The following is a 27,473-nucleotide window of genomic DNA, read 5'->3' as shown; positions in this document are numbered from 1 at the left end:
TTTTTTATGGCTGAGTAGTATTCCATAGAGTATATATGCCACACTTTTTCCATCCATTCATCTGTTGTGGACATTTAGGTTGGTTCCATGTCTTAGCGATAGTGAATAATGCTGCAATAAACATTGATGTGCAAGTGCTTTTCTGACTGAGCATTCTCCTGTCCTTTGGGTAGATACCCAGAAGTGGGATTGCTGGATCAAATGGTAGTTTTATTTGTAGATCTCCATATTGTTTTCCACCGTGGCTGAACAAGTTTACATTCCCACCAACAATGTAGGAGAGTTCCCCTTTCACCCCACCAGCACTTATCACTTTTTGTATTTTAATCTTCGCCATTCTGACTGGGGTTAGGTGGTATTTCATTGTGGTTTTAATCTGCATCTCCCTTATGATGAGGGATGTTGAGCATTTCCTCATATGCTCTCTCTTTTTTTAATGACCAGAGTATATGGCAGAGACAGATGGAGGGATGGAGAAAGCACCCCCAAATGGGGTGTGGTAATGCTGCACTCCCATCTCCTCCATTTCTTCATTCCGCCAGGATTTGGGGCATGTATGAATATGTGTCCAGTGTGTTTCTTAAGCTTCTGAGCCTAGGATTCAAACTGCAGTTGGCCATGGGGGTTCTAGCTTCCCCTAACCACTCTACTGTGGAGCCAGCGCCTATCTGGGACTCATAATTAAATCTAGTATAGTAATCTACTGTGGCAGAGAAGAATGGAGTGACATAGAGACTGATTTCAGAAAGTTTAAGAAAAAGCATCTCTAGCCTGACCGTTTTGTACATGAGAATGAGGGAAGGAAGGAAAGTGTAGAATGGCTAAGGGCAAGGGCTCCCTCATCCTTTTCAGATCATGGCACATACAGGACATGTCTGTACAGCAGATGGGATAAATGAACTTCCCTCTAGGACACTACCCCAGATTTTCCCCAACAGCCCAGAGAGCTGTGTAATGCCTATGTTGGTCTACCTCTAACTCATTTTTTGTGTACCCATTGGGAAGTTTGCTATGGGCTCTGGCTTGGTTTTCTAGATGGATCTAGATTTTTGAAAATTTTGTTGTGTCTGATGATTTTATATTTTCCCCCGATTTAATTTTATGGTGTTTATGCATTTTTGGTACAGACGCTGAGGCTCAGGAAGGTGGGATATCAACCCCAATTGTTCTTGACGTCTTAGTAATGCTGTTTCTGGCCTACCACCTACCAGGAGTAGGTGCTGGTGCAATTAACCACAGTGTGGAATAGTTTGACTTCGCTTATCTTGAACTTTGGGTGTTCCATGGAGCTGTGTTTGTGAAGAGCTCCAGGGAGCTAGAAGTGGGAGCCCGGGCTCAGAGTCCTTGGCCTCACAGACAAGGGAGGATTTCAAGACACGACATCTAAGGTTTAAACTGTGAAGGTCAAGAATGATAAGGAATGGAAAGTGTTGGTTAGCTTTTGGCAATACAGAAACTGAGGACCTTCAAGCAGAGTCAGCAAACTCTAGGTCAGGGCCAAATAGTAACTGTTTTAGGCTCTGAGGATCATACAGTCTCTGTTGTGACTATTTAACTGCTGTTGTAGCACAAACAGTCATAGGCAATCTGCAATGAGTGGTCACGGCTGTGTTCCAAAACACTCGGTGATCTGATCTGGCCTCTGGGCCGTAAGTAGTCTGCCATATGAAAGTGTTTATTTAGTACTTACCATGTACTAAACATGTGGTAACTTTTTTTTTTTTTAAGACAATCTCAACATGTCACAGTCTTCCTGCCTGAACCTCCTGAGGAGCAAAGACTATGAGCATACCTCACAGTACTTGCTTTTAAATGGACCAGGTATCAAGCCAGCCTTATCTTGAGTACTAGTGTCTACCAGTGTACACTGTGGTGGCTGGGCTGACTTTATAAATGTTTTTTTTTCCTAAGAAAAAACTTTTTTTTTTTGCTATAGAGTGTGTGCCCTCACTGGAGACAGGGACAGAGAGAACAAGGCAAAGTGGGGAAGCCCTCCCTAGGAGAGATGGCCATGTCACAATTCTTTCTCCTACATCCTCCTCTTGGAATTTTGGGCACATACACACTTGTATTTGGCGTGTCTTTCAAACCACCAGGTGTGAGACTTGAACCGGGCAGTCAACTCTGTGGGATCCAGCTGCCTTCACTACCACTATGCTTCGGGCCCTTTATGAGCATTTCTAACCCTCACGTATAAGTACCAATCCCATTTGCAATTAATGAAGAGTCCTGAGAGTGCAGATAACGTTCCAGAAGGTTACGTAGCTTGTTAATGACTAGCTGAACCTTGGTCTGTCTGATCCCAAAGCCTGAGTCATTTCTGTTGTACTTCATTGCCAGATTAGATTGGATAACTCAAAAGGTACAGATAGCACAGAAGCCACCGAGCTCTGTGTTCCCACCATTTTCCTTCACGTGACCTTTAGTGAAGCAGTGTTTTCCTTAGTAAACACTGTGTCCTCCATGACAGATACTAAGGGCTGTCAAGATCGCAGCCTAGTACATCAGTATAGAGGGTAGAAAGATTCTCCTGTGTGTGAAGATATCTTTTAGTAACCATCGAGCCTTGGATGAACTTTTGTTAATTTTACTTATTAATTTTTTAACTTCCAGAAGGCACATATGCTTGCCAGAAAGAGACAGAGATGGGGATAGGGGTGGTAGTAGGGAGAAACCACCCTCTAATTGGTCATGGTCACACCAAAAATCCCTTTTCCATTTCTCCGACCTGTCAGAATGCACATGCACACACATGCACACACACCTGACATGTCTTTACTTAAGCACTGGGACTGGGATTCAAACCATAGTCAGCCATGTGGGCTCTGGCTTCCCCGACCACTAGGCTATAGGGCCAACCTGAATTGTTATTTTTTATACTTTTTTTGGTGGTAGAATAGTTTAATGTTTATAGAGAGTTATAAAGAATAGTAGAGGGGCCAGCAGCTGGCATAATGGTTAAGGTGCTGGACCCTCACATGGTCAACCATGGTTTGAGTCCCGGACCTGGTGGCTTACTCTCTCACTTTCTCTTTCTTTCTGTGTCTCTCTCTGGTCAAATTAAAAAAAAATAATAAATTTTAAAAATTCAAAAAAATAGGAGTACTTGACAACAGACTATAAATCACTTGTTTCCCCAATGACTATCTACATATAATTGGAAGTTATTAAAAAAAAAAAAAAAAGGTGGAGTTCCCTTATATCCCGTACTGGTACACTCTCCCCAGTTAATAGCACAGAACATGACAGTGGTACATTTGTCACAAGTGAAGAACCAGTATTGATACCTACTACGGGTCTGTTGCCTGCCTTCATGCCTCCTTCCTTCTTTCCTTCCTTCCAAGTTTTTCTTTTTTTCCAGTCTGAAAATAGCTACTCTGTTTATTTACTGACCAGATTAGAAAAATAATGGTGGAGACCTTAATTCATCCTTCTAATGAGTGCATTGACCTGGTCATCTCTGTTGCCAGCATCTCCGCCCATTTAAGGGTGGTCTTTTTCTTTATTCCACCTGGTGGAGAAGATAATTTGAAGGGCCCCAGGAAGGTATTTGCTTGTTTGAGGTATATTCCAACAGTATAGATGTCATGAATCAGATCCTCCATGCAGACGATGCCAAATTTACCAAGAGGTCAAGCAATTAAAGAGTTTCTTGTCAAAACAATTAACTTCTTATTGATCTTTCCATAACCACACTTGTAGATTAGTTCACTTACTGACTTCAGATGCCTCCATGCAATATGTGGTTCCACAAATTCTCAGCATGTTAGTTCAGGCCTTGTTAGGCTTAACAAAGGTGCCATTGAAAATCTGGCGAAGATGAAGCTGCAACACCTTTCGAACCTTTGGGCTCACTCCATTGAGCCCTCTGATCCTGATGACAAACACCAATTTGGGTTCTTCAGGTACATAGAAGTTGCCAGCTTTTCTTGCCATCCTGGCCATGCGAATCTCAGTTCTGTATATCTGTCTATATTCCTTATGATAGTACTTGGCTTGTTCATAGATAAAATTCCTCCTTGCCTTTTTTTTTTTTTTTTTTGAGAGAGAGATTTTCACTGTAGGGCGCGTGCGCTCGCCAGACAGACAGAGAGAGACATAGAGACAGAAAGCGAGAAATCACCCCCCAGGGGGGATGGTCACGCCGCAATCCCTTCTCCTCCATTCTCCTCTCGGGATCTTGGGCACGCACGCACACGCGCCCGGCGTGAGTTTTAAGCCACCGGGTCCGGGACACGAACCGCGGTCGACTACGTGGGAGTCCAGCGACATAGCCATTACGCTAACTGCTGGTTCCCCTGCTTGCCTTTTGAAGCATCTTTTGAGAAAACTTCTTTCTCAGACACTTAATCTCCAGCTCCGCAAAATTCCTTCACTTTTTCTTTAGGGTTTCTGCTACAGCAGGAACTCCCCCCCCTCCTCCAGCAAGAACCTAATTTTTCTTCTCTTGAATGCCCTCCATGGTTCCAGCCAGAAAAAAAAGCCCAAGTTTTTCTTTCTTTGAATGAGAGAAAAGAGAGCCCCCAGTAGGATCTTTTTTTTTTTTTTTTTTGAGAGAGAGGTTTTTGCTATAGGGTGTGTGTGCTCGCCAGACAGACAGAGAGACAGAAAGCGAGAAATCACCCCCCAGGGGGGATGGCCATGCCACAATCCCTTCTCCTCCATTCTCCTCTTGGGATCTTGGGCACGCATGCACACGCGCCCAGTGTGAGTTTAAGCCACCGGGTCTGGAACTTGAACCGTGGTCAACTATGTGGGAGTCTAGCAACATAGCCATTACGCCAACTGCTGGCCCCAGTAGGATCTTGACACCGCACTCCAACCCCCAGCCTCAGCTAGCCCCAGATTATGCAGCTGCCCGACATGATCTCAGAACCGCAAACCCAGAATGTTCTAACGTGGTTCAGCCTCAGAGAGTGTCATGTTTTACTGCTGTGCCACCATCAGGTCCCCTATGTTTCTTCAGCTTATACCTAATGTTCTTTGTCATTCCAGGATCCCATACAGGGTGTGTCACATTACATTTAGTTATTTTACCAAAAAATTTTTTGAGAGATTTTTGCTATAGGGTGTATGCACTCACTGGACAGACAGAGACAAAAAGTGAGAAATCTCCCCCCAGGGGAATGGCCATGCCACAGTCCCTTCTCCATTCTGCTCTTGGGATCTTGGGTGCATATGCACGCATGCCCGGTGTGAGTTTAAGCCGCCAGGTCTGAGACTATGTGGGAGTCCAGCGACGTAACCATTACGCCATCTGCTAGTCTCTACATTAGTTTCAATATCTCCCTAAGCTCTCTTTAGCTTTGATTATTCTCTGACTTTGCTCGTTTTGATCATTTTTTTAGGTATTTGCCGTAAGATATGTGTGTTTGCTAAAGAGAGACAGAGACAGAGAGAAGGAAAATGAGAAGTCACCCACCGAAGGGAATGGTCACAACACATTCCCTTCTCCTCTGCTTTTCTCTTTGGAATTTTGGGCACGCCTGCACTTGCCCTTGGCATCATTTTCAAACTGCTAGAGCTGTTGCTTGAACCGTGGTTGGGCATGTAGGAGTCCTGCACCTTAAGTAACACCACGTGCTGGGCCCTTTGATTTGGGAGAGTACTGGTCTGACGTTTCGTAGGATTTCCCTCTGTTGGCATTTGCATGATTTTTTCCCCTCATCGTTAGACTAGTGTTACGGATTTTTGGCAGGAATCACAGCGGCGAAGTCCCCTTCTCCTCACATCCATATTGGCAGCATGGCTTATCACTGTTCACCTGGATCACCTGGCCAGGGCTTGGCTGCCAGGTTTCTCTCCACAGTAAAGGTATTCTTTCTCCTTCCTTCCTCCTTCCACACTCTGTATGTGGAGTATACTGTACTCCCAGAGGACGTTACTCTGCAGTCCACACACAAGTGGCGGGGAGTCAGATTCCACTTCTTTGGGAGTGGACGATCTCTGTAAGTTGGGATTTTTCTACAAGGGAGATCTGTGTCATCTTCCCCATTTGCGTTCGTCAGTATGGGTTCAGGGATGAACTTTCAGTGTCTTGCTTTAGTGTAGGCCAAGAATACTCCGGCCTTTTGGCCCCCTCTGTGGCCTTGCTAACTCTGACACTGAGATCAGTCTTCCAGGAGCTGACTGTGTAGGACTCTGTTAAGTTGGGCCTACAATGAGGAAGGAAATGGTACTGCCTCAGAAGTTTGATTCTTCGATATAGACTGCTGACCATATATGTGTTTACCTGAAACCTTAGAAAGCTCTTGGGGACGCCTTGTTTCCAGTGGACGTGGGCATGGCTACCTTGACAAAGAGACTTCTCTGGCAAGGCTGTGCTTAGGGATTTTGTCGGGCATTAGCATTTAAGCAGTGCCACCTAGTGGTAAGTCCTGGGAATAGCGTGTTTGAGTAAGTTCTGTGACAACCTGACTCGATTCGCATGACAGTCTAGTAGTTAAAATACATAAACAAACAAACAAAAACAGAGAAGTGTTCAGTTCTTAAAGAAAAGATATACAGTCTTCCAACTTTGCCTTTATACAGGACTGGGTTTACACGAAAAGTAAATCAAAGTAAAGAATTTTAGTAGCTATTTATTTTGGTATGTTAAGTGTTATTATAATGTATTTTTCAGGTAAGCCTTGTTTTTTCCCCTGGTTATTCTAAATTGTTTAATAGCTGAGGTATAAAAATAGAATAGGTTGGAACCCTGAGCTTCTGGAACTATTGGGTTGTTGGGAAAATCATGATACATTTTTGCATAAGAAAAACAGAAAAGTTTTTTATGACTTTCCCGACGACCTAATAGTATTCTTTGGTAGAGGTGGATTGGAGACTTATTTTGGTAGTCTCGTTTTTCTTTGCCCCCAGATGTTTTTACATTCAGGCGTAAGGTGTTCAAGCCTGTGTAAGAAGTAGCCAGGGGCTGCGAGGCCCTCTGTGATGTGTGGACCAGGGTGGTCCTGGACCGTGTGCATCCCTGGGGGCACAGGAGCAGACTGGGGCAGTTGGAGAAAGGTTTTAATATGGCAGTGTGGCTGGCCTGGTGCTAAGCTGGAGCTCAGTCACAGTTTTTGTTTGTTTTGTTTTATTTTTTAATAAAGAAGCAGCCACTCCTTGTTGTATAACCAGAATTCTCAGGTGAATGTTAATTTTGATCAGCATTTAGAGTGAGGTAAAGTGAGATTGTTGTTGTTGGTGCTGGGGTGTCGTGGAGAGAGAAAATGGAACGTTATATGTGGCCGATGCACCTGACAGTGTTCACAGTCACACCTGGAGACCTCCCTGAGTGCACTGGGAACGCATGTGCCCGTGATCTGGGGCCGGCTTCTGTGCCCAGTGTCAAGACCCTGCATCCTGCTGGTACTGCATCTCTGTCTCACTCATGGAAGAAATAAGTGGGTAAACATTTTCCATGTATCACTTTGACCAGTGTTTAATGTGGAATAGCTTTTTAAAAAGCTTTTACTGTAGGGTGCATATATTCTCCAGAGAGAGGTGGTGGTGAGGTTGAGAAATCACTGCTCGTGGGGGGTGGGGGTAACCATGCTGCAGTCCCTTCTCACCCACTTTTCTCAGGATTTTGGACATGCACACACGTGCACCCAGCGTGTTTTCAGGCCGCCAGGTCCAGGACTTGAACTGCACAGTCAACCATGCCGGATCCAGCCACCTTAGCTTCCACATCACCTGCTTGGCTGGGCGTAGTATGTGTAATGTGGAAAGTCTTCTCTCTGTTGAGTCTTGGATCCAGGACACTGATTGGCTGCTGAGAGGCCACTGTGGCCTGGGTCACTGCAATATGGCAGTAGGTGCGTCATGAGGAGGTGAGATGTGGCTGCAGCTCCTCATCTGGCTCCTCTCAGTGAGGTCACGAGCTACGTGTGCAGCTGGGAGTGCAGTTTGTCTTTTCAGACTCTAGAGAGATAAGGTTAAGACTTCACAGTGCTCCTAATATTTGCAAGCAGGATTTCAGGCTACAGAAAGCACATGCAGAAGTCAGAGACGAGTGTTTGCTTCAAGCCCAACCTTCACTCCGCCCTTGCTTTCAAGCTCAGGAGCCACTTCCCACTGGACTCTCTGGGATTGTTGCTTCCAACCCTCTCTGACTGCACAGGACGAGACTGCTGACTTCAGGCACTCCTGACTTCAGAGGGAGCCCCTCAGTACAGACACTGGGGACACACAGAAGTGAGTCTGCAGGAGGATTCTGGCAAGTGCGCAGGCAATGACGGTCAATATGGAGATAATGTATATGGCAGAAGGACTGCAGCAGTACATGGAAAGTTCTAGAATTCAGCTGAGGGGTGAGACATACACGATGGCTAGCCTGGCCAGCTGGATAGGAGTTGTGGATTTAAGAGTTTGGTGGATGCATTTTTCTTCCCTCCCCACCCTTCCCCTCTTTTGATAATAGAGTTTTGAGCTCCTTGGATTGAGCATTTTGAAAGGGAAAGATACACTTCACACAATGGAGAGACCATTTAAGATGAGCCTTTCAGTGGTACCAGCAGTTAGTGTAATGGCTATGTCTCTGGACTCCCACGTAGTCGACTGCGGTTCACGTCCTGGACCTGGTGGCTTAAAATCATTCTGGGCGCGTGTGCGTGTGTGCCCAAGATCCCTAGAAGAGAATGGAGGAGAAGGGATTGTGGCGTGGCCATCCCCCCTGGGGGGGTGATTCCTCACTTTCTGTCTCTCTGTCACTCTCTGTCTGGTGAGCGCATGCACCCTATAGCGAAAACCTCTTCAAAAAAAAAAAAAAAGATGAGCCTTTTGGTATTCAAGACCAGCGTTTTATGTACGGATGATACGCATTTCAAATTACTGTTTGGTGTGTTGTAGTTAAAATTGACTTTCTATAAACCTTAAAACCCAATTTATAAATTTGTGTTTAAAGATTATTTGGAGCTCCTATTTAAGTGAATTTTAATTAAAACTACAAATTACGTATTTTAAATAGGAATTACAGGCAAGTTAGGTACTCTTATATGCCACATTTTAAAAACATTAAAAATTCTCTGCTAGAGATATTCTTATTACATGACTGAGTTATTTTTAAATGTAACACAATTGTAGCAATACTTTGCATTTCACTCATTTCAGCTCTTCATTTAATTTTAAACCTGCTGAGGTTGGAAGACAACCAATAAGTTAAATCAATTCAGGCAAGGTGAGGTTAGAGCCAATAATTCATGTTACTGTCTTAGGAGTCAGTTTTGGATTCAAGTGAAACCAGTCGAATGCACACTAGTTTAAACAAGATAAAAGGATCGCTCTCTCTAGTTGTCAGTCCAGAGGTAGGCGGAGGCAGTTGTGGCGATCTCACGATATCATCAGGTGTCCAGGCTCCTGCTTTTGGTACTGTCACAGTATTTTCTCTGGATGTGGGACATGAGGATCCCTGTAGAGGGTGAGAGGTGGGATGTGTGGGTACATACCAGAGATGTCCCGGGAGAGGTGGACTGTACTGGCCTGGCTGTGTGGAGGATGGAGACAGGAGGGGTGATGAGTGACCATAGGACTGCTGTGCTGGTACCGCTCCTCAGCCATAGGGACAGGTAAGGAGGTGTTGTAGAGCACCTTCCTTGCTCTCTTCTCCAAAATCACCAAACATCACGCTGTCTTTCTTCATACCTGATTGTAAGCCTCCTCACTGTGTGAGCAAGGTCTTGTCTTGCCACTCCAGGCAAGCAGAACCAGTGTTTTCCAAACTTGAGGTGTCGTCAGAATCATCCCGCAGTCTGGGGTGGGCTGAAAATTTGCATGACTCGTGAGTTACCAGGTGATGCTGTTGCTGCAGGTCCAGGGACCACCCTTTGTGCAAGACTGGCCTAAAGTCACAGGAAAGCAAGTTCTTAAAAAATCCTGCCTTCCTCTATTGCCAGCGTCAGTTACTTCCTGCAGCTCTGGGCTCTTTTCCTGCTTTTGTGAAAACAGAAGAGCCTCTTTGCTTTATGGGCTGCTTCTCTAGTTCCTTAGAGAGATTCCAGTAAGGACTCACATCTTCCTTCCAGAGACATCTTCAAAGCAAGGTTTGTGGTTGTTTACTTATTTGTAACTGGTTGGTTAATGATTCTTGCAATCAGTTTTAGGTATTCTTGAAATCAATTTTAGGTATTAGCTTCTTTATGGTACGTTATAATTACTGCCAAAAGTAGGAGGAGGTGAGAGCTAGAGATTTCTTTCCTATTAACTCTCTACCAGGTTTAAATGAAAAGAAGGTTCAGACTGAGTTCTGCCCATACACGAGTTTATTTGCAGACTGACACACAACCACGGTTATCCCCTGCTTCATAGACCCGGGGAAGTCTCAGCTCTGTTCTTTAGGGGGCTGGTGCTCTGAACGTACCTGGCATTCATTGTCTGCCTGTCTCACCTAAGACAGCTCATAGACAATGTATTAGTGTTCTATTGCTGCCATACGAAATTGCTACAATTGGTCAACCTAGAACAGATTTCTTATCTCACAATCGTGTAGGTTAGAAGTCATAGTCAGAAGTTAGAGGAACGTAGGACCAGGTCCTTCTGAAGCCCAATCCAGTTGCAGGTGCTCTACATGATCCAGCCAGCAGTTGGTTCTGGTTTCACAGCAAGATCAAGATGGTAGTAGGTTGTGTTCCTTTACAGCTCAGGGAATAAGACCCTTCTAGGCTCATATAGGGGAACAGAATTTGGTTCCCTGCCTTGCTGCACTGAGCTCTGCCCACTCCCTTGCTGCTGTAGGCATCCCTCGCAGCTGAGAGAGGCTGCCAGCACTCCCTTGTGGCCCCTTCCTGCCTGCTCAGAGCAGAGCATGAATCCTCACACTTTAGATCTCTGGCCCTCCCTATCTGCCTTCTGCCCCATTTTTCTTCTGTCTCACTTCCACTTTAAGGTGCCAGCCAGTGGTGTGTAGGTTAAGATGGCTAGAACCCACGTGGCTGACTGCGAGGTTCAAGCCCTGGAGCTGATGCCTGACACATGTGCATCCAAAATCCTGAGAGGAGAACGGAGGAGATGGCATTGTGGAATGGCTGTCTGCCCTGGGGGGTGAGGGTAGGGGTAGGGGTACTCTCTCTCACAAGTGTTTGCACCCTCTGGCAAATTAAAAAAAACTCCATGTGATTACACTGGGCTCACCCTGGTAATCCAGGATAAGCTCTTTCTAGAGTCAACAGTTAGTCTTAATTCTTTTTATTATTTTTTTTTTTAAGGAAGTTTTTGCCTTAGAGTACATGCACTTGCTGAAGAGAGAGAGATAGTGAGAAGGAAAGTAAGAAATCACCCAGGTGGGATGACCATGCTGCAGTCCCTTCACCAGTCTTCTCCTAAGATCTTGGGCATGCACACATGCATGCCCAGTGTGAGTTTCAAGCCACTGAGTCCAGGACTTGAACTGCAGTCATCCATGTGGAAGTCCAGCAATGTAACCACTACTCCATCTGCTGGCCCCTCCAGCCTTAATTCTTAATTTCATCCGCAGTGTCTCTTGACAGCAGTACCTAGGCAGAACTTGATTCTGTCCCAAGGGGGTGGGAACCATGGAGTGACAGCTTTAGAATTCTGCCCATCAGAGGCAAGATTCCAGTTTTCCTGCCAGTCTGCCATGGCTTAACTCTCCTGGGATCAGCAGCGTTCTTATGTAGAGCCCTGAATTTCTGAAGGCCTGCTAGCTTTTTATACCTGGGTATGACCTTTTTAGTCAATCCCCTTACCTCAAAACCAGGAATTTCACTGGTGCAATGATGATTTCAGCAACCGTAATGCGAATTAGCAAAGTCAGTAGTTAATCCAACATGGAAGCTCCTTTGTGACTTAAAGTATATAATTAATTTAACCCTGCTATTGGTTGGCGATAGGGGTAGCTGGCCTATAGTGGTGGCTCTTCAGGGCGGCCTTTTGATGAAAAGGTGGTTAACTACTCCTGGAGCATGTTTTCCATATTAAGACAACCAGTTGCCTTTAGGTGGTAGATGAAGCCATCTGACATACATTCATATTACACCATTTGTGCTGAACTGTTATGAAATAAAAGACGGTGTAATAAAGACTCCTGCTCTCTCAGCTGAGAGCGTCCAGACAGCTATGTCAGGGGGCTGTCTGTAGCTCAGTGTAAAATGCCGTGCTCTGTGAGGCTCACCCACATGGGAAGGCTGCCCGTTTGCAGTCTGCTGGGTACATCTGCAGCCATGGTCTGGCCTGGCTAACATGAGGGTAGATCACAGGGTCAAGACCTTGTTGGGGGTATTGCGTCTCTGTCTCTTCCTTTCTTTCCATTTCTGTCTCCTTCACACCCTTTCTCACTCGCTCTCTTCCTCCTCCCAACCCCTCCTGTCCTTTCTTTTCTTCCTCCCTTCCTCTCCCTGCTCCTCCCCTACCATGCAATACATAAATAAATACTAAATAAAAGCACTCGATTATGTCTATTGTTCTCATCCTTGTGCCTGGTACGCAGTGGATATGCCACGGGTATTTGTTGAGTAAATAAAGTAAACCGGTGCATTTGCATGCTTTCATATTTGAAAACAGCTTAGGTACAGCGTAGGCACCACACGACAGATCAAAGTGCCTTGGAAGAAGGTGGAAGCATTACTCAGGTTATTCTGTCGTGCTGATGCGTTGTGTCTATAGTACTGTAAACGTGCAGGCCACACACTTTGCCTTTGTCTGCCTTTGCTGTAACAATGCCTTATTGGAGGCACGTGGCCCATTCTGGTACACTAGCTCCCTATGGATGTGAGTGCCTTGATGGCACGTGGTTTTGTCTTTGGCACCCTGTGCATTGTGTTGCGTAAATGAATAAAGATGGTCCAACCTTTCCCAGTGGACTCCTAAAAATAAGGCATTTGGACTAAGGAAAAAGGAAGCTTACTGAGAGAGTGGTGTCAGGTAATTTGCTTGCTCATCAGCGAGTGGCTCATTGTTTTGCTCACTGTCCTTTTTCCTTCCCTAGAATTGCAGACTGAATTTCCCCAGAGCTCACCTGTCTTTGGGTATGGATGAGGCCACAGTAGCAGTAATAACTCAGATTGCACTGACTCATTGCCCTCCTCCTCTTACGCACAGCCCCAGGTCCTTTAAAAGTGCTCTGGATATCCCTTGGATTGTGTCTGCTGGGGCAGCTGGGGTACTTCCCTCTGCTGATGCCCTGTCCTTCATTGGAACCCAGTAAACCCCACACGTGTGGAGGGGCGCCTGGTGCAGATTTGTCATTCCCTGGAGTAGAGAAAGCCTTTTCAAGGGGCCAGCAGGTGGCATGGTGGTTGGGGTACTGGACACTCCCACATGTCTGACCATGGTTCAAGTCCTAGACCCGGTAGCTTGCTTTCTCATTGCCCCTCTTTCTGTCTCTCTTTGTCAAATTAAAAATAAATGAATGAATAAATAAAATTTAATAAATAATTTTTTAAAAAGAGAAAGCCTTCTCAAGCAGCATTTTAGTTTTTTTACTCACAGCCCCTTCCATTTTTTCTCATAGGATAAATCAAGTGATAGGTACCACTTGGTGCTTAAAATGGCCCTCCTTGTAGGCCGAGACTTACTGATGGGTCAGCTCTCTGGCTCCTCCTTCCTCACAGTGAATCCTCCCACAAGGCTGTTACCTTTATAGATTGCAACTGGGGGCTTTCCCCTGACCCCCTGCCCGTGCACCAGCCCTGCCTCGGCTCTGGCTCCGGCTCCGGCTCTGGCACCAGCTCCAGCTCCAGGAAGTTGCAGGCAGAGGGAAGTCAGACCCAGGCCCTGGTGCCGAGGACGCCCTCTGTGCCTCTGACTTGGTTAGGTCAGTCCCCCCTTTACTCAGTTCCAAATGATGTATCTCCTTAGTCCACTGATCGTTTTGGGGAAAGCACATGAGGGAGAAGAATGCGGCTTCAGAAGCTCGGTCTACATCTCTTGCTCCTTAAAAATCCCAGACTGTGATGTGATAGTTTACCATTTTGAATTGGCTGTTTAATGACATTTGCTTTAGTGATAGAGCACCTCCCCTTCAAAAACTCCTTTCATATTTCTCTCCTTGTTGTGAACATTGCCCGATGTGAAATGAAAACCTGTTCTAGATAAAGTTGACAGAACCTTTATTGTGAATGTTTAAGATGCTTAAAAAAATCCTAAAATGATTGATAATACAAAGTGCCCCTTTTCTTAGTCTCCAGATGACGTGAAAAATGTAAGATCTATTTTAAATGCAGTGAGTAGCCTAAGGTGTTCCTCATCCCAAATATTGCTTTTATATATATCTATAATTTAAAAAAATACTAACACTCAGAAATGAAAAGTAACCCCTACCCTTCCCTCTGTCTCTCTCCCTGGAGACAAAACTCAATTTGGTCTACCATCCCTTTAGGAAAACAAACAAACAAACACACCACATTCCTTCTTTTGGCAGTTTCTAAGCAGCAAATAGCTCCGTGATTAAAATGTCAAGAAGAAAACTGGCCGCTGGGAGCAGTGTATTTATTTGGAGATGTACGGAAAGGCAGAATACTGAATGGAAGGACACTGCCTCTGCAGTTAGAGAATGGAGCGATGAAGGGAAGGTTCTGGCTGCCCCTTCCAGAGAGACACGAAGCTCTTCTGTATGTTTAAAGAAACTGGCAGAAGCTGTGCTTTTCAGGCTTGCAGACTGGGCATCTGGAAGTTTATGGCTATTTTACCTTGTTCAGCACATTTTTTGTTTCCTTGACTTTTAGGAGCTCTTTATAGCTTTGAGAGTCCTGTTCGCAGTTTCACAGTGGAGAATGGAATGGAGTAAGGAAAGGGCCCCTCCCTGTTGCCTCAGCCTCCCAAGTTGCTGGAATTATAGACATGAAGCATGGTGCCAGGCCTTGCCCCATCTGTATTAAACCTTATAAACTGGACAGGTGGGTTCACCAGCCATAGCCACTGGGCCCACCCTACTTCTATATGGCAGGAGTAGTGGGTAGTGATGGTCTTCCCTAAAGCCCCCACCTTTGCTATCAAAGTGTGGTCCATGATCCCATGGACTTTGAACAGCATAATCTGCATCTTAGCAAGATGTGCCCCCATTCCAGGACCCTGTGCACTTTGAGGCTAGAAAAGCTGCTTTATGCCAATGCTGTGGTCAGCTGTGGGCAGTAAGGGGTGGGGTATGAGGAAGATGAGGAAGCCTTGACAGGGGAATGCTTCTCAAAAAGCCGATTTTCGGGACCAGCAGATGGCATAATGGTTACATTGCTGAACTCCCACCTAGTCAACCACAGTTCAAGTCCTGGACCTGGTGGCTTAAAACTTATGCCAGGTATATGTGTGTGAGTGCCCAAGATCCCAAGAGGAGAGTAGAGGAGAAGGGATTATGGCAAGGCCATCCCCTCCTGGGGGGGTGATCTCTCACTTTCTATCTCTCTGCCTCTCTAGTGACCACAGGCACCCTATAGCAAAAATCTCTTTAAAAAATAAAAAGAGCCAATTTTCATAATAATACCTTGTTTTTAAAAATAATATTTTAAATTAAATTTAGTTTATTTTAAAAGTTGCCACAGGGCTGTGCACTCATTAAAGAGAGAGAGAAAGAGACAGACAAAGCAAACTGTCAGGTTTGGGACTTGAACCATGGTGGGCCTTGTGGGAGCTCAGTGCCTTTACCATCATGTCATCTGCTGGCTCTAATATCTGTTATTTTGAAAGACCTCTTGCTTTTAAAAAAAAAAGCTAGTAACTGTGATACCATGCTTTCTGGATAATTTTCGATAGAAAAATACATCATGACTTTTCCAATGACCCAATAGTATTACATTCTGGTTAGTCTGGTAAAACATTTGGTTAATGTAAAGGGAGAAAATCACTTTAAGGTGACTTATGCTTAGAGATGTTGAGTATTTTGCCTTAAACAAAAAAGCTGTGTGTAGGAAGATGCTGGGCGGTTTTCCTTGAGCATGAAGGGGGGTTTTGAGGAGGTGGATTTTTGTTTTGATCTCAGTTGACAAGGAATGTGGCTGTTTGATGTAGTTTTTTTCGTGTCCATGGATAGAATTAAGTGTCATTGTGTCTTGGAAGGTGGCTGTGTAAGTGTAAGATGAGTGCGCAGGTGGTGGCAGTGGCTCCTCACTGGTGTAGGCTGCTCTTGTCCTCGTTCTGTGGCCGCAGCCTGCTTTGTGGACCATGTCGTGATTCTAAGTGCCCCATCACACTGCCCCTTTGTGTAGTAGGTGCCATATTGCTTTTCTTTCTGGAAGCTGTGCCCCCTCATTTTTCTGATCCTCCGTAGTTTTTTTTAGTCAGTTTATTCATGGACTTTCGGGGTAGGATCTCAATTCCACTGTCTAGTGATCCTTAACTTCTCATTATAAATAAGGTGTTAAAAGCTGACTGAAAGTTATGTCAGGCTGTGCTATTGGATGAAAAGTCTAGATCTGCCATTTGGGGGCAGGGTCCCCAGCTATGATTATTCTTAGGTCCTTTCTGCTCCATTTCTCAAATCTGTCAGGATTTTCAGTGTGCGCGCGCGTACACACACACACACACACACACACACACACCCACCCACGGCCACCAGGATGGGATGCATACCACAGGCGGCCATGTGGGATCTGACTCCCTTAACCACTAGGCCATGGGCTGGCCTCTTAAACAGACTTTCAAGCATTGGTGCTGTGTTGGGCTTCCCTCAGAGGGGCCTAGTGTGAGAGGCTCCGTGGCCCAGGCTGAGGCCTCACTACCAACCTCCTCTGCACTAAACTTTTCTCTGCTCAGCCCACTGCTCCTTGGCAGTCTTTTTTCAGAAGTTTGGTTTCTTGCCTGTGGTTGTCTCCTTTCCCCACTGGTCTCTCTCTAATCCCTTTACTGCAACTTTAGTGGTGTTTCGAAAGGGAGTGGAGGCAATTGAGTATCGTCTGCTCTGTTTGATGGAAAGTGCATACAAATTCTCTAATGAGCGATTGAGGAGGGAGAAGAATAAAAGTGTGATGGCTATAAATTTATATTATTTTATAGCATTTGAGGTTCAGCTGTTTGTGAAAAGCAATTTAAATAAAAGGATCGTGTTGGAGAGCAGTTGTTTATATTCACGTTATAGTATTTCAACTCCTAATAAAAGTTAGGGGAGATCAGAGACAAGTAGGATGAATAAAAAGAGTTACTGCCTGTATAGCTAAGGTTCATGGCTGACTGGATAGTAGAAGGTTCCAGTGTCTGACTTTTTCTAGAATTGCATGTTGAATCTAAGTGTTCTGGTTTTAGAAGTGCTCCATGGTGTGGTTTAGTGCACGGACTTGAAAACTGCATAGACCAGGGTTTCAGTTCCTCCTGCTTTGCCATGTGTGGGCCATGACCAAATTTTTTAACTTATTTGAGTCTGTTTCTTAACCTAAAAATAGAAGAACCTGTGTTTTTTCTCCCAAAGATATTAGGTGGGAATGAATGAATTGATATATGTTAAGTGTGTAGGCTTGCTGACCACTGAGTACATGTTTTACTTACTGTGGGATGTTCTAGGTCTCATATTGTATCTGGCATCAACCGTTTCCTATGCCTGGAAACAAGATTGGCCTGGTGACTGCTCATGAATTGCCCCCTTGTAGCAGGATACCACTGGCTCATCTTTTAACCCTTGGATGTACTGAGGCCAGCAGTGAGGGAACTTATGAGGGGAGAGAGACAGTGTTTGACTCAGACCTGCCCAACTCCCAAGTCTGTTCTTAATGCCCTGACTCCTCTGTGTTGAGTGTTTTTCACAGTTAGCAATTGCCTCTGCATAGAACAGCGATAGACAGTTAAAGAGAAAGGTATGGGTGCTGTTCAAAGGCTCTGAATAGCATTGGGTTCCATGTTCTAACTGTTCACAGTAACCACTTCACATTCATGTGAGAGCCCACATTTCAGAAAATACTTACTGTTAAAGAATTATTATTATTATTATTATTATTATTATTACCACAGTGTATGTGCTCACTAGAAGGGGAGGGAGAGGGAGAAAGCATCCTCACAATGGAGCGTGGTCACGCCGCAGTCTCTCTTTCTCCATCCTGCTGAGACTTTGGGTTCACAAGCACATACATGTCCAGCTCGTTTTTCAAGCTGTCGGGACTACGTGGTTGGTTGTGTAGGATCCAACTCCCTTAGCCACTAGGCCACAGTGCTGTCCCTTGAGAATATTTTTGAAGAACATATTGAGTTGATATGGAAATAGATCTCTTCAGATTTGCTGTCACTATATCCAGAACAGTTAGGCCTAGACTAAGTACAGGTATGTCCTGAGCAGTGGGTATGTCATGGGTTGGGGCAGTTACACATCATCAGACAGTAATAACAAAGGGCTCTCCCACCCCAGTCCTTTATAGGAAGAGAGTAGATGAAGTTGGAAAAACTGCCAATGATCCATTTAACTTTAGGGAGTAAGTAGGGAACCAAAAACGTAGATAGGTGTCTGTCCTGGTTCCATTTCTGCCTGCCCACTTCAGATCCTTCTTTCTAGTTGCCGTCTTCTACAGCAGACACTTTAGCCCTCCCCCTCCCCAGTGTTTCCCACTGTGGATGTGTGCATGTGTGGATATATGTATATTTTAGATAAAAAAAAAACAAGTCCTGTTGGATATCCTGCATTTCCCATATAGATTGTAGACATTTTTCCTATCCCCCATAACCACTCAATTTTTTGCCTTAAAAAATTAACTTTTTTGGAGATGGTTAAATAAATTATAAAGACAGTCATATGATTAAATACTTCATTAGTCATTTAAAAGCCATGGTTACTTGGGCCAGGAGGTGGTGTCGTGGTTAGGGTGCTGGACGCCCACATGGCAGACAGCAGTTTGAGTCCCATACCCAGGGGCTTGCAAATCACACAGGGCGCTTATGCCTAAAGTCCTGAGAGGAGAATGGAGAAGGGATTGTGGCATCACAGTCACCACTGTGGGGGGTGATTTCTCACTTGCTCTCGCTCGCTCGCTCGCTCTTTCTCTCTCTGGTGAACACATGCGCCCTATGGCAAAATCTGAGAAAACAAAAACAAACCCATGGGTTATTAAGTCTGAAATCACATCCTCATTGGTAAGGTACTATAAGACTCTTTGATAACATGGCATATTGTAAGATGTAGTGTATTAAACTAGCTGAGAATTGGGTCTTTTTTATATAGTTCAGTTGCTTTTGCAATAGACCTTTAGATGGCAGCATCTCTCACCACAAGCCCTGTTTTGAACAGAATTTCTCAAATGCATAAGATCTTTGAGACAGAAGGTTGCTCTAAATCTGCCTGCATCACCCGTTCATTGCGTGGTGATGAGTCAGGGCCCTGGGACTATCGACTGAGGCTAGGGTTGCTGTGGGGAGGTTGAGACCCCCTGCCTGGTATTCTTTCTGACACTGGCTTCCCTTACTGATATAAAATACTCCTTGTCTCTGTGGTCTTTTTAAAAGTCATTTTAATTATAAAGCAACCAAGGAAAGCAAGAGTCAAGTGGGTGATTCTGGACAAAAATGTACTGTGATATTTGAAAGGAGCAAACAGATTGGGTAGTCTTTTTTTTTTTTTTAAGCTTTATTTATATATAAATCACGTATCAGACAATTAATCCATTTAAAACATATAGTAGAGTGATTTTGGTAGATTCACAAGATTGTACAATCTTTGCTACAATCTTATTTTAGAACATTTTATCACCCCCCAAAAAAGTCCTATGCCTTTTAGCCATCACCCCACAAGCCTGCATGTCCCTCAGAACCTGGCAACTCTTCATGCTTTCTATTTTTATAGATTCGTCTATTCCAGACATGACATATGAATAGAATCATATAGCATATAGTCTTTTCTGACTGGCTTCTTAGCCCACGTTTTCACGTTTCACCATGTTGTGGCATAAATCAGTGCTTCTTTCCTTTTTATTGTGTAATATTCCATTACAGGGATATACCACATTTCGCTGTCATCTGCTGATGGGCCTTTGGCTGTTACAAATAATGCTGCTGTGAACATTTGTGTACAAGCTTTTGTGTGAATATTTACTCATACAGGAGTGCGATAACCCTGTGTGTAACCTTTTGAGCATCTGCCAAACTGCTCTCCAAAGTGACCATGCCATCACACACTCGCAGCAGCAGCAACACAGGAGGGTTTCATCAACCTTATTAGTAAGAATTTCCACATTTTCCAATGATAAGTTGGGTTGGTGGAGGAGGTAGCAGATAAGACTCAGTGTCGTATATATATCCCTGAATCACAGTCTGGACTGGTTGCTGTGCCTTTTGGAGGCAGTGACATTAGGTGCCAAGAAAGCAGTTGTCTCCTGTGCCCCTCGCAACTGCTGTGCGTCACCAGCCTGATAAGACCCCTGTGTTCTGTGGCTGTTCCGAGCGTGTTGATACCACAAGCCGACTCTTTGTAAGCCTTGCCTCCTGACTTTGGAGATACAAAGCAACCACATCGTCTTTTTCCTAGATAGAGAAAAAGTCTGTTTTTTTTTTTTTAAACAAACAAACAAACAAACAAACAAACAAGCAAAACCCTTCTCCACACACTGTCCAGGCTTGAACATGTCAAAATCACCTACTTGACACACAGCAGAGAAAGCTGTAGAGACTTCCCAGTGAAAGGACAGCTTTTGTTTTTGTCAGAGTTTACATTTTCCTTTCTGTGTCTACTCTTTTCTTCTTTGGCAGCCCAGACAGGACATTCCCGTGTCTGTACTGAAGGGACTGTGTGTGTGTGCTCAGGGGAGGGGAAGGGGCCGACTCGTCCTCTAGGCGTATTTGGGTCCTGGGAAGAACGCACACTGTACATTCTGAAGCTTTGTTTGCATCTGGAAAAAATTAGCCACACTCAGATCTTTCCTGCTGCAGGTCCCGTCAGGAAGCCCAAGTATGTGGAAAGCCCCAGAGTGCCTGGAGATGCGGTTATAATCCCGTTCAGAGAGGCACCCCTGCCCGCTGAGCCCAGTGAGAATGGTAAGAATACATTTTCAGTGATCTCACCCCCCACCCCGAAGACTTTACATACGGCACCCGCCATTTCTGAATGAAACTCTGGTGCCTCTTGCAGGAACGCTTGGCTGAACTGGATGTATTTGAGAGTTGTTTATTTTTTTTCCTCCCTGCTCTTGGGCTGAGATCTGTTTAGCTAATGTGAATTCTTGGAATTACATACACGGGGTAGGGATAGCTGAGTGGTACATATGCATTGCTTAGGGATTGAGTCTTATTTCATCTGAATTTTGACCTATCCAGCAAGGGGAATACAAAAAGTTAGGAGACTGCTTCCAAGATTTCGTTTTGTTTTTAATACTCTGTCATTTTAGAATATTCAATACAGGCTTGGGCTGAAAAGCTAAAACTTTAACTGGACAAAGCTTATAATAATTTTTTTACAAAAACATTTGGTAACTTTTTGGAAGCCTCTTATTTTTTTTGGGGGGAGAACATTGAAAGTTTTTCTTTAAGGAATATTACAATAGGGGCAAAAATATTCCAAATTGATTAAGACCTTTTCATGAAAATTTTTATATTTTTGTCATTCTATAATTGGAAATACATATAACAGACATTTTAAATTTGTAGCCCTTAACAGATGTGTGGATAGTTCTTTGTTTTTAAAACCAATTCAGGAACGTACCTGTTTGTGCCTTTCTCCCAACTGCCAACTCTTTGGTTTTTAATGAGTGTATCTCAAAGTTGTACTCTTATTTTCTTATAGGAACGTAGGGTTAGGGATCATGGCCTCTGTAAAGCAGCTTATTTTACCCGTTACTTGTGTGGACACGAGTTGATGTAGTAGGACCGAGAGGGAACTCAGGAGAGGAAACCTATCAGTGTTTCCTCTTCAGCCCCGCCTGTGCCTTGTTAGTGGTGAGAGGGGATGCGACTCCTTTATGTCCTAACCGCTGTGCGTGTTCTTAGCTAGCTTTCTATGGCAGTGTGTGTTTCTAGGTCTGTATGGCAGAGAGTGGGAAAGAAAGTGGAGTGAGATGGCCGTGAGAATGCAGCCAAAAATGAGCTGAGAGGAGGGGTGCGAAGGGCATTTGGAACTGGTGGGTGGAGAGGTGGGGCCAGCGCCAGCACTTGTAGCAGGTGAGAGGTGCTATTGCAGGTGTCCTGGAGTGAGTAATTCCACCCCTGCCCTTTCTGTCCAGGTGCCCAGTTGTGTCGTTTAGGTAAGAAGCTCACAACAAGGATTCAAGGATTTGTCCCGGGGGTGGGGAAGTGTCAAGCATGTGTGTGATGAGGCTCAGGAATCCACGGGGAATGCCTGGTTAGGACAGCCATCTGCTGATATGTGAGGTCTCTCTTGGTTGTGAATTCACGTGAGCAGGTGGTCTGTTTTTTCATTTCTCTTCTGTGTGTAGAAAGGGAAATAAAAATCTATTCATCATGAAGCTCCTATCGATCATCAAATTTACCAAGTGGTCTGCCCATTTCAGATTAAGCCTGCCACACCTTACCCTCACCCCTACCTGAAGAAGTCACTGTAGTCCTGATTGATTAGGGATTTTGGCCGCCAGACTCCATATGTAACCTCTTCCTCCCTGGCTGGGCAAATTGTTGAGGGTTCTGGGTAGAGAAATTTAGGATTTTAATGGGCAAAGAAAAGAGGTTATAAGTAGTTCCTCATTTTCAACTTTTTTCCCCTTGCAAGAGGCAAAACTGGCCACTTTCTTGGTGAAAGGAGATAGGGTTCTGTGCTTGGCTAAGGGCAGAGATAAATTCAGGTGCAGGGACTGGTGTTGCCAGAGTGGCTTGTGGTTCATCTGCGTGATACACCTGAGACCCAAACTTTCAAATTCACCACCATCAGGCTCCATGGGGACCAAAATTGTGACAAACATAGGCTATAGGTACAGGGCCAGAAGTTGCCATTTCACCTCAGATTAAGAAACGGGGAACATTGTCACTTTCCTAGGTGTCTGGGAAGAGGGTGTCGTTCATGTCTGTGGGCACATGGTCATGTGTGAAGACAACCATGATGTTGGTGGAAGCCCCAGCAGAGTTATCTTTCTGTTGGCTGCTGAGGATGCAGTTGCCTAACAACACTGAACCTGACAATTAATAAAGGGTGATGTGTTTTTTTAGTCCATATGGAATCCTTTAAATTTCAATGGGGTTAATTAAGTCTGCCATATTAAAGTGCAAATTTTATGTCCAGGTCAATGAACCTAAAGAGGAGGCTAGAGCTCACTTAATAATGGACCTAGCCATCTACAGATGCATGATGGGCAAACACTGATTTCTAGAGTTAAATATCAACATCGTCCCTTAACTTTTACCTTAAAATGTGTCATCTCCTCAGATTTCCTTGGGTAATTCTTATTTATGTCTCTAAGGTACTTTTCTGGGTGCTGTCAATAATAGCATGTTAATATTCACCAAATGAACAGACTGTATGGACAGCTCCTTGAGAAATGCTTTTGAAATTTCACATAGACTCGTAAAATACCAAGTTATTCCTAAATGATTGAAATAACTTTTCCCAGACTACGCTGCCTCATTTTTGCTTTGGTGGTTATACAACTCCATTAATGTGTGATTCGGCTCTCTGTTTGAAATTTAAATAGAAGGAAAACAAAACCACTGAGTACATTGAATTTTTTATTAATTTTTTTATTTAATAATTGTATTTGTGTGTATCTTGCCTATTTTAGCCACATAGGAAATGGGCTCAGTGATAGGGGCAAGTGAACTTTTTTGGTAAGCAAAGATTCTATTTGGTAAGGTTTGCATTAACCTAAAAACATCTTTATGATGTAAACATTCTATAATACCTTATTCAGTATTTTAAAATATTCTTGAATGATAGCATTTTCTTTCTTTTTTTACATTTTTGCCATAGGGTGCCTGCATTCACCAGAGACAGTAAGAGGGAAAGTGAGAAGCCATTCCCTCCGGGGTGATGTTCATGCCGGGATCCCTTCTCCTCCATTATCCTCCCAGGATCTTGGCCAGGCATGCATATGTGTCCAGCATGAGTTTTAAGCTGCCAGGTCTGAGACTTGAACTGTGGGAGTCCAGCACCTTAATTCACCATATGCCATCTCTTGGTCCCATAGCATTTTCTACTGTGACCAAACAGTAACTTCATAACATCCTCAAACAAAATACAAACCCCTATTTCCCTAAAAAACTCTGCATCATATCATATAGATCTTTTATAAATAACCTTTCTATTGCTAAACCAACATAGTATTTAGGGAGAAAGTGTCATTTATCCACCAAACAGTGCCTCTACTTTCAGGGGGGAAAAATGCCCGGATAATGAGAAATGATGATTAAATTATAACAGGATTCACAGCTTTATTTCTTGAATTAGGGACAACTATAATCCATTTAGGTTTGCTTTAATATATCATTAGCTACTTGAGCAAGCTTCCATAGGGAGGGGTGAGAAAGTTTTTATCTCATGAGTCATTTCTCAGTGAAGATCAGTCTCAAAATAAGATGAAACTTTTTCTGGCCTTGTGGTTTGCACGTGTAACACATAGAAAAACAACAAAATAATTTAACTCCAAACGAAAGAGTCTTTTTTAGATAAATGTTTAAGTCAATATTTTATTGACACTTATGTTTTTATTACTATTTCAGACATTCAAAAAGATGTAGAGAATTAAAGAGTATAAAGAATCATGGCACCTATCCACCTACTATTTGAAAAAATAAAGCATAACTGTGTATTCCTCCCAGTATTTCCCTTCCTTTCATCAGAGGTATCCTTAGTCCTCCTTTATCTTTACTTTTCAGCTTCTTAGAGTGGTAATGCATCATTAACCAATAGTTGTACAAGCTTTAGTTAGATGGAGGTACAGAAGGGAGGCATATCTCAGGTGTGTGTGGCAGAAGAGAAACTAGGGGTAGAATATCCATTCATTCTGCATCTGCTCGAATAAATATTAGTTCAGTTCCTGCCTTGTGAAAAGTAAGATGTTGAATGCCATTCGAGATGAGTTACCAAGCATAGATCCTTGCTTCATGGAGCCTCCGAGTCTGGTGGGGGATTAAAAATCTGTACAAAGAGTGACTAGAGCACAAAGGAGGAAGTCATGCTGGCTAATCTGAGCTGGGCAGTGAATTGAGACGTTAGCAGATGGGATTTTCGAGCATGGGAAAGACTTAATTGGAGTTATGCTTTAAGATTTACCTGGTGGTGTAGTCCCTTCAGGCTACTATAACAAAAATATCAAGAATTGGGTGATGGATAAATCACAGATTTACTTCTCACAGTTCTGGAAACTGGCAGGTCTGAGATCAAGGTGCCCACAGATTTGCTGTCTAGTAAGACTTGCTTTCTAGTTCCTAGACAGCTGTCTTTTCACTGTAACCTCGTATGGTACAAGGGGCAAGCAGGCTTCCCCTTCGCCTTTTAGGGAATTAGGGCAGTAGTCTCCCCTTCATGAGGGCTTTGCCATGAGGGAAACCATAGATTTTTTGCTCTCTGTCTTCTATGATAATGGCCACTTCCTTTCCATGGTGTTTGCAGTGTCAAAAATCTACAGGAAAATCAAAAGAGGAGGTTTGCAACTAAAAAGAAGAGGTCAACTTGCTTTTCATTTTTAATGCTTAGCATTCTTATTCTTTAAGAATCATTTATTTAACTTTATTATTTATTTATTTAACTTTAATTTGACCAGAGAGAGGCAGAGTGGAAGGGGGAAGAGAGAGGGAGAGAAAGTGAGAAAGCAAGCCCAACAAGTCCAGGACTCGAATCATGGTCGGCCATGCAGGAGTGTCCAGCGCCTTAACTACCACACTACCCACTGGTCCCCAGTGCTTAATATATTAAATGGGACTGCTTTAAGAGAGCTGTGAGTTGAAGTTATAGATCTGTGATAAGGATTAGTGAGGATTAAATGATCCTTTAACCAAAAAGTTTAGCAGGTAAGGGAAGATGAGAGATCAGTGACTAGGATGAGAGGTATATGACTGTAGTTTTTTGTTGTTGTTGTTGTTGTTGTTGTTGTTGTTGTTGTTTTTAAGAAAAGTGAAAATTAAACACAATCATAGATTTGAGGGATTTTCAGAAATGTGGCCAGTGAACTTCTAGGTGTCCCTAAGACCTTCTTCGGGTGGGGGTTGTGAGGTTAAAACTTCTTATAATACGACGAAGGAAGTATTCCAATTTCCCGTGTGTTGACAATTTTCACTGATGGTGCAAAAGCAATTTTCAATACAGTTTTTAACATGTTAGTACTCAAGACAGGTCACTGGCCTCACTAGTAGGTAGCCATTATTTTCACTGCCATATACTTGTGTCAAAAGAATAATTCACTGAAGAATGTCCTTGACAAAGTAATAAAAATAATGAATGTTATTAAATCTTGACCTGTGAATCCCAATCTTTTTATACTCTGTGAGATGAAATGGAAAGTCTGCCTAAAGTACTTCTGGATCCTGAAGTATGATGGTTGTCTTGAGGCAAAGCACTTCTGTAATCGTTTGAATTGCAAACTGAACTAGCTACTTTTTAAATAGAACATCATTTTTTATTTGAAAGAATGATCGACAAACCACAGTTATTCAGAATTGGGTATTTGGCGCTCATTTTCTCAAAAATGAATGAGTTTCAATTAGAAAAACAAAAACACATTGTAGGATTAGTTACCCAAAATAAAACTTGACCTTTTGAATGAAAATTAGGGTTTTTGGAAAAATCTGCATTCATCACATTGAACTTGGTGGTTTTCTAAGACTTCTCGATTGAGATCTGTAGTGATAATGTGATATTTTGATACTATATAATAAAATGTATCTACACTTACAAGATCTCGAAAACCATTATTTTTCAAATGACCCAGTACATGGTGTTACAAATCTTGCATGATAAAAGGATCCATGTAAAGTGCAAAACAGACCGTTGGATTTCACAGTAGTAGAGTATAGAGACTTCATTGATATAGATTCAGAGTCAACGTTGGCACTTTTAAGAAACTGCTGTTGGTCAATTTTTGTTAGGTTTCAAAGCAGAACATTTATAATTAAGTTAAAACACTCCTCTCTTTTTCCTGAGGCTGCTGTTGTTGTGTGCCTCAAGCCAAAGAATATAACCTGGACCAGTCCAGAGCTTGGTGGTTCGGCAGCTGGATCCCACATGGCTGATTGTGTGATGTGAGTCCCAGACTTAGTGGCTTGAGAAGAATGGACTGTGTGTACAGACCTACAGTGCCAAGAGGGAATGGAGGAGGAGAGATTGAAGAGGAGCTATCCTTTCTGGAGGGTGCTTTCTCACTTTCCCTCACTCTGTCTCTCTCTAGGGAGCACATGTGCCCTATAGCAAATTAAACACACACACACACCCACACACACACACACACACACACACACACTGACAGATTGAATGCAAAAGCAGATATAAGAATCAAGCTGTGGGAACCAGCAGTTAGCGTAATGGCTATGTCGCTGGACTCCAATGTAGTCGACCACCATTCGCATCCCAGACCCGGTGACTTAGAACTCACGCCGGGCGCGTGTGCGTGTGTGCCCAAGATCCCGAGAGGAGAATGGAGGAGAAGGGATTGTGGCGTGACCATCCCCCCTGGGGGGTGATTTCTCACTTTCTGTCTCTCTGTCTC

General features: G+C 43.7%; 1 protein-coding gene across 1 annotated transcript in view; it reads left to right on the top strand.

Annotated features, from left to right (window-relative positions):
• The window catches only part of TANC1 (tetratricopeptide repeat, ankyrin repeat and coiled-coil containing 1), a gene marked incomplete in the record, with an annotated part of 175,626 nt that overhangs the window by 53,219 nt on the left and 94,934 nt on the right, over positions 1–27,473 (top strand). Inside the window, 1 exon segment of the mRNA XM_027768446.1 lies at positions 20,764–20,868. Coding sequence (XP_027624247.1) covers positions 20,764–20,868 — 105 coding nt within the window.

The sequence above is a fragment of the Tupaia chinensis genome, unplaced genomic scaffold (assembly GCF_000334495.1).
Source record: "Tupaia chinensis unplaced genomic scaffold, TupChi_1.0 Scaffold146346_1, whole genome shotgun sequence".
NCBI lineage: Eukaryota > Metazoa > Chordata > Mammalia > Scandentia > Tupaiidae > Tupaia > Tupaia belangeri.
The sequence above is the reverse complement of the archived record's forward strand: the minus strand, read 5'-3'. Positions and strand labels throughout refer to the sequence as shown.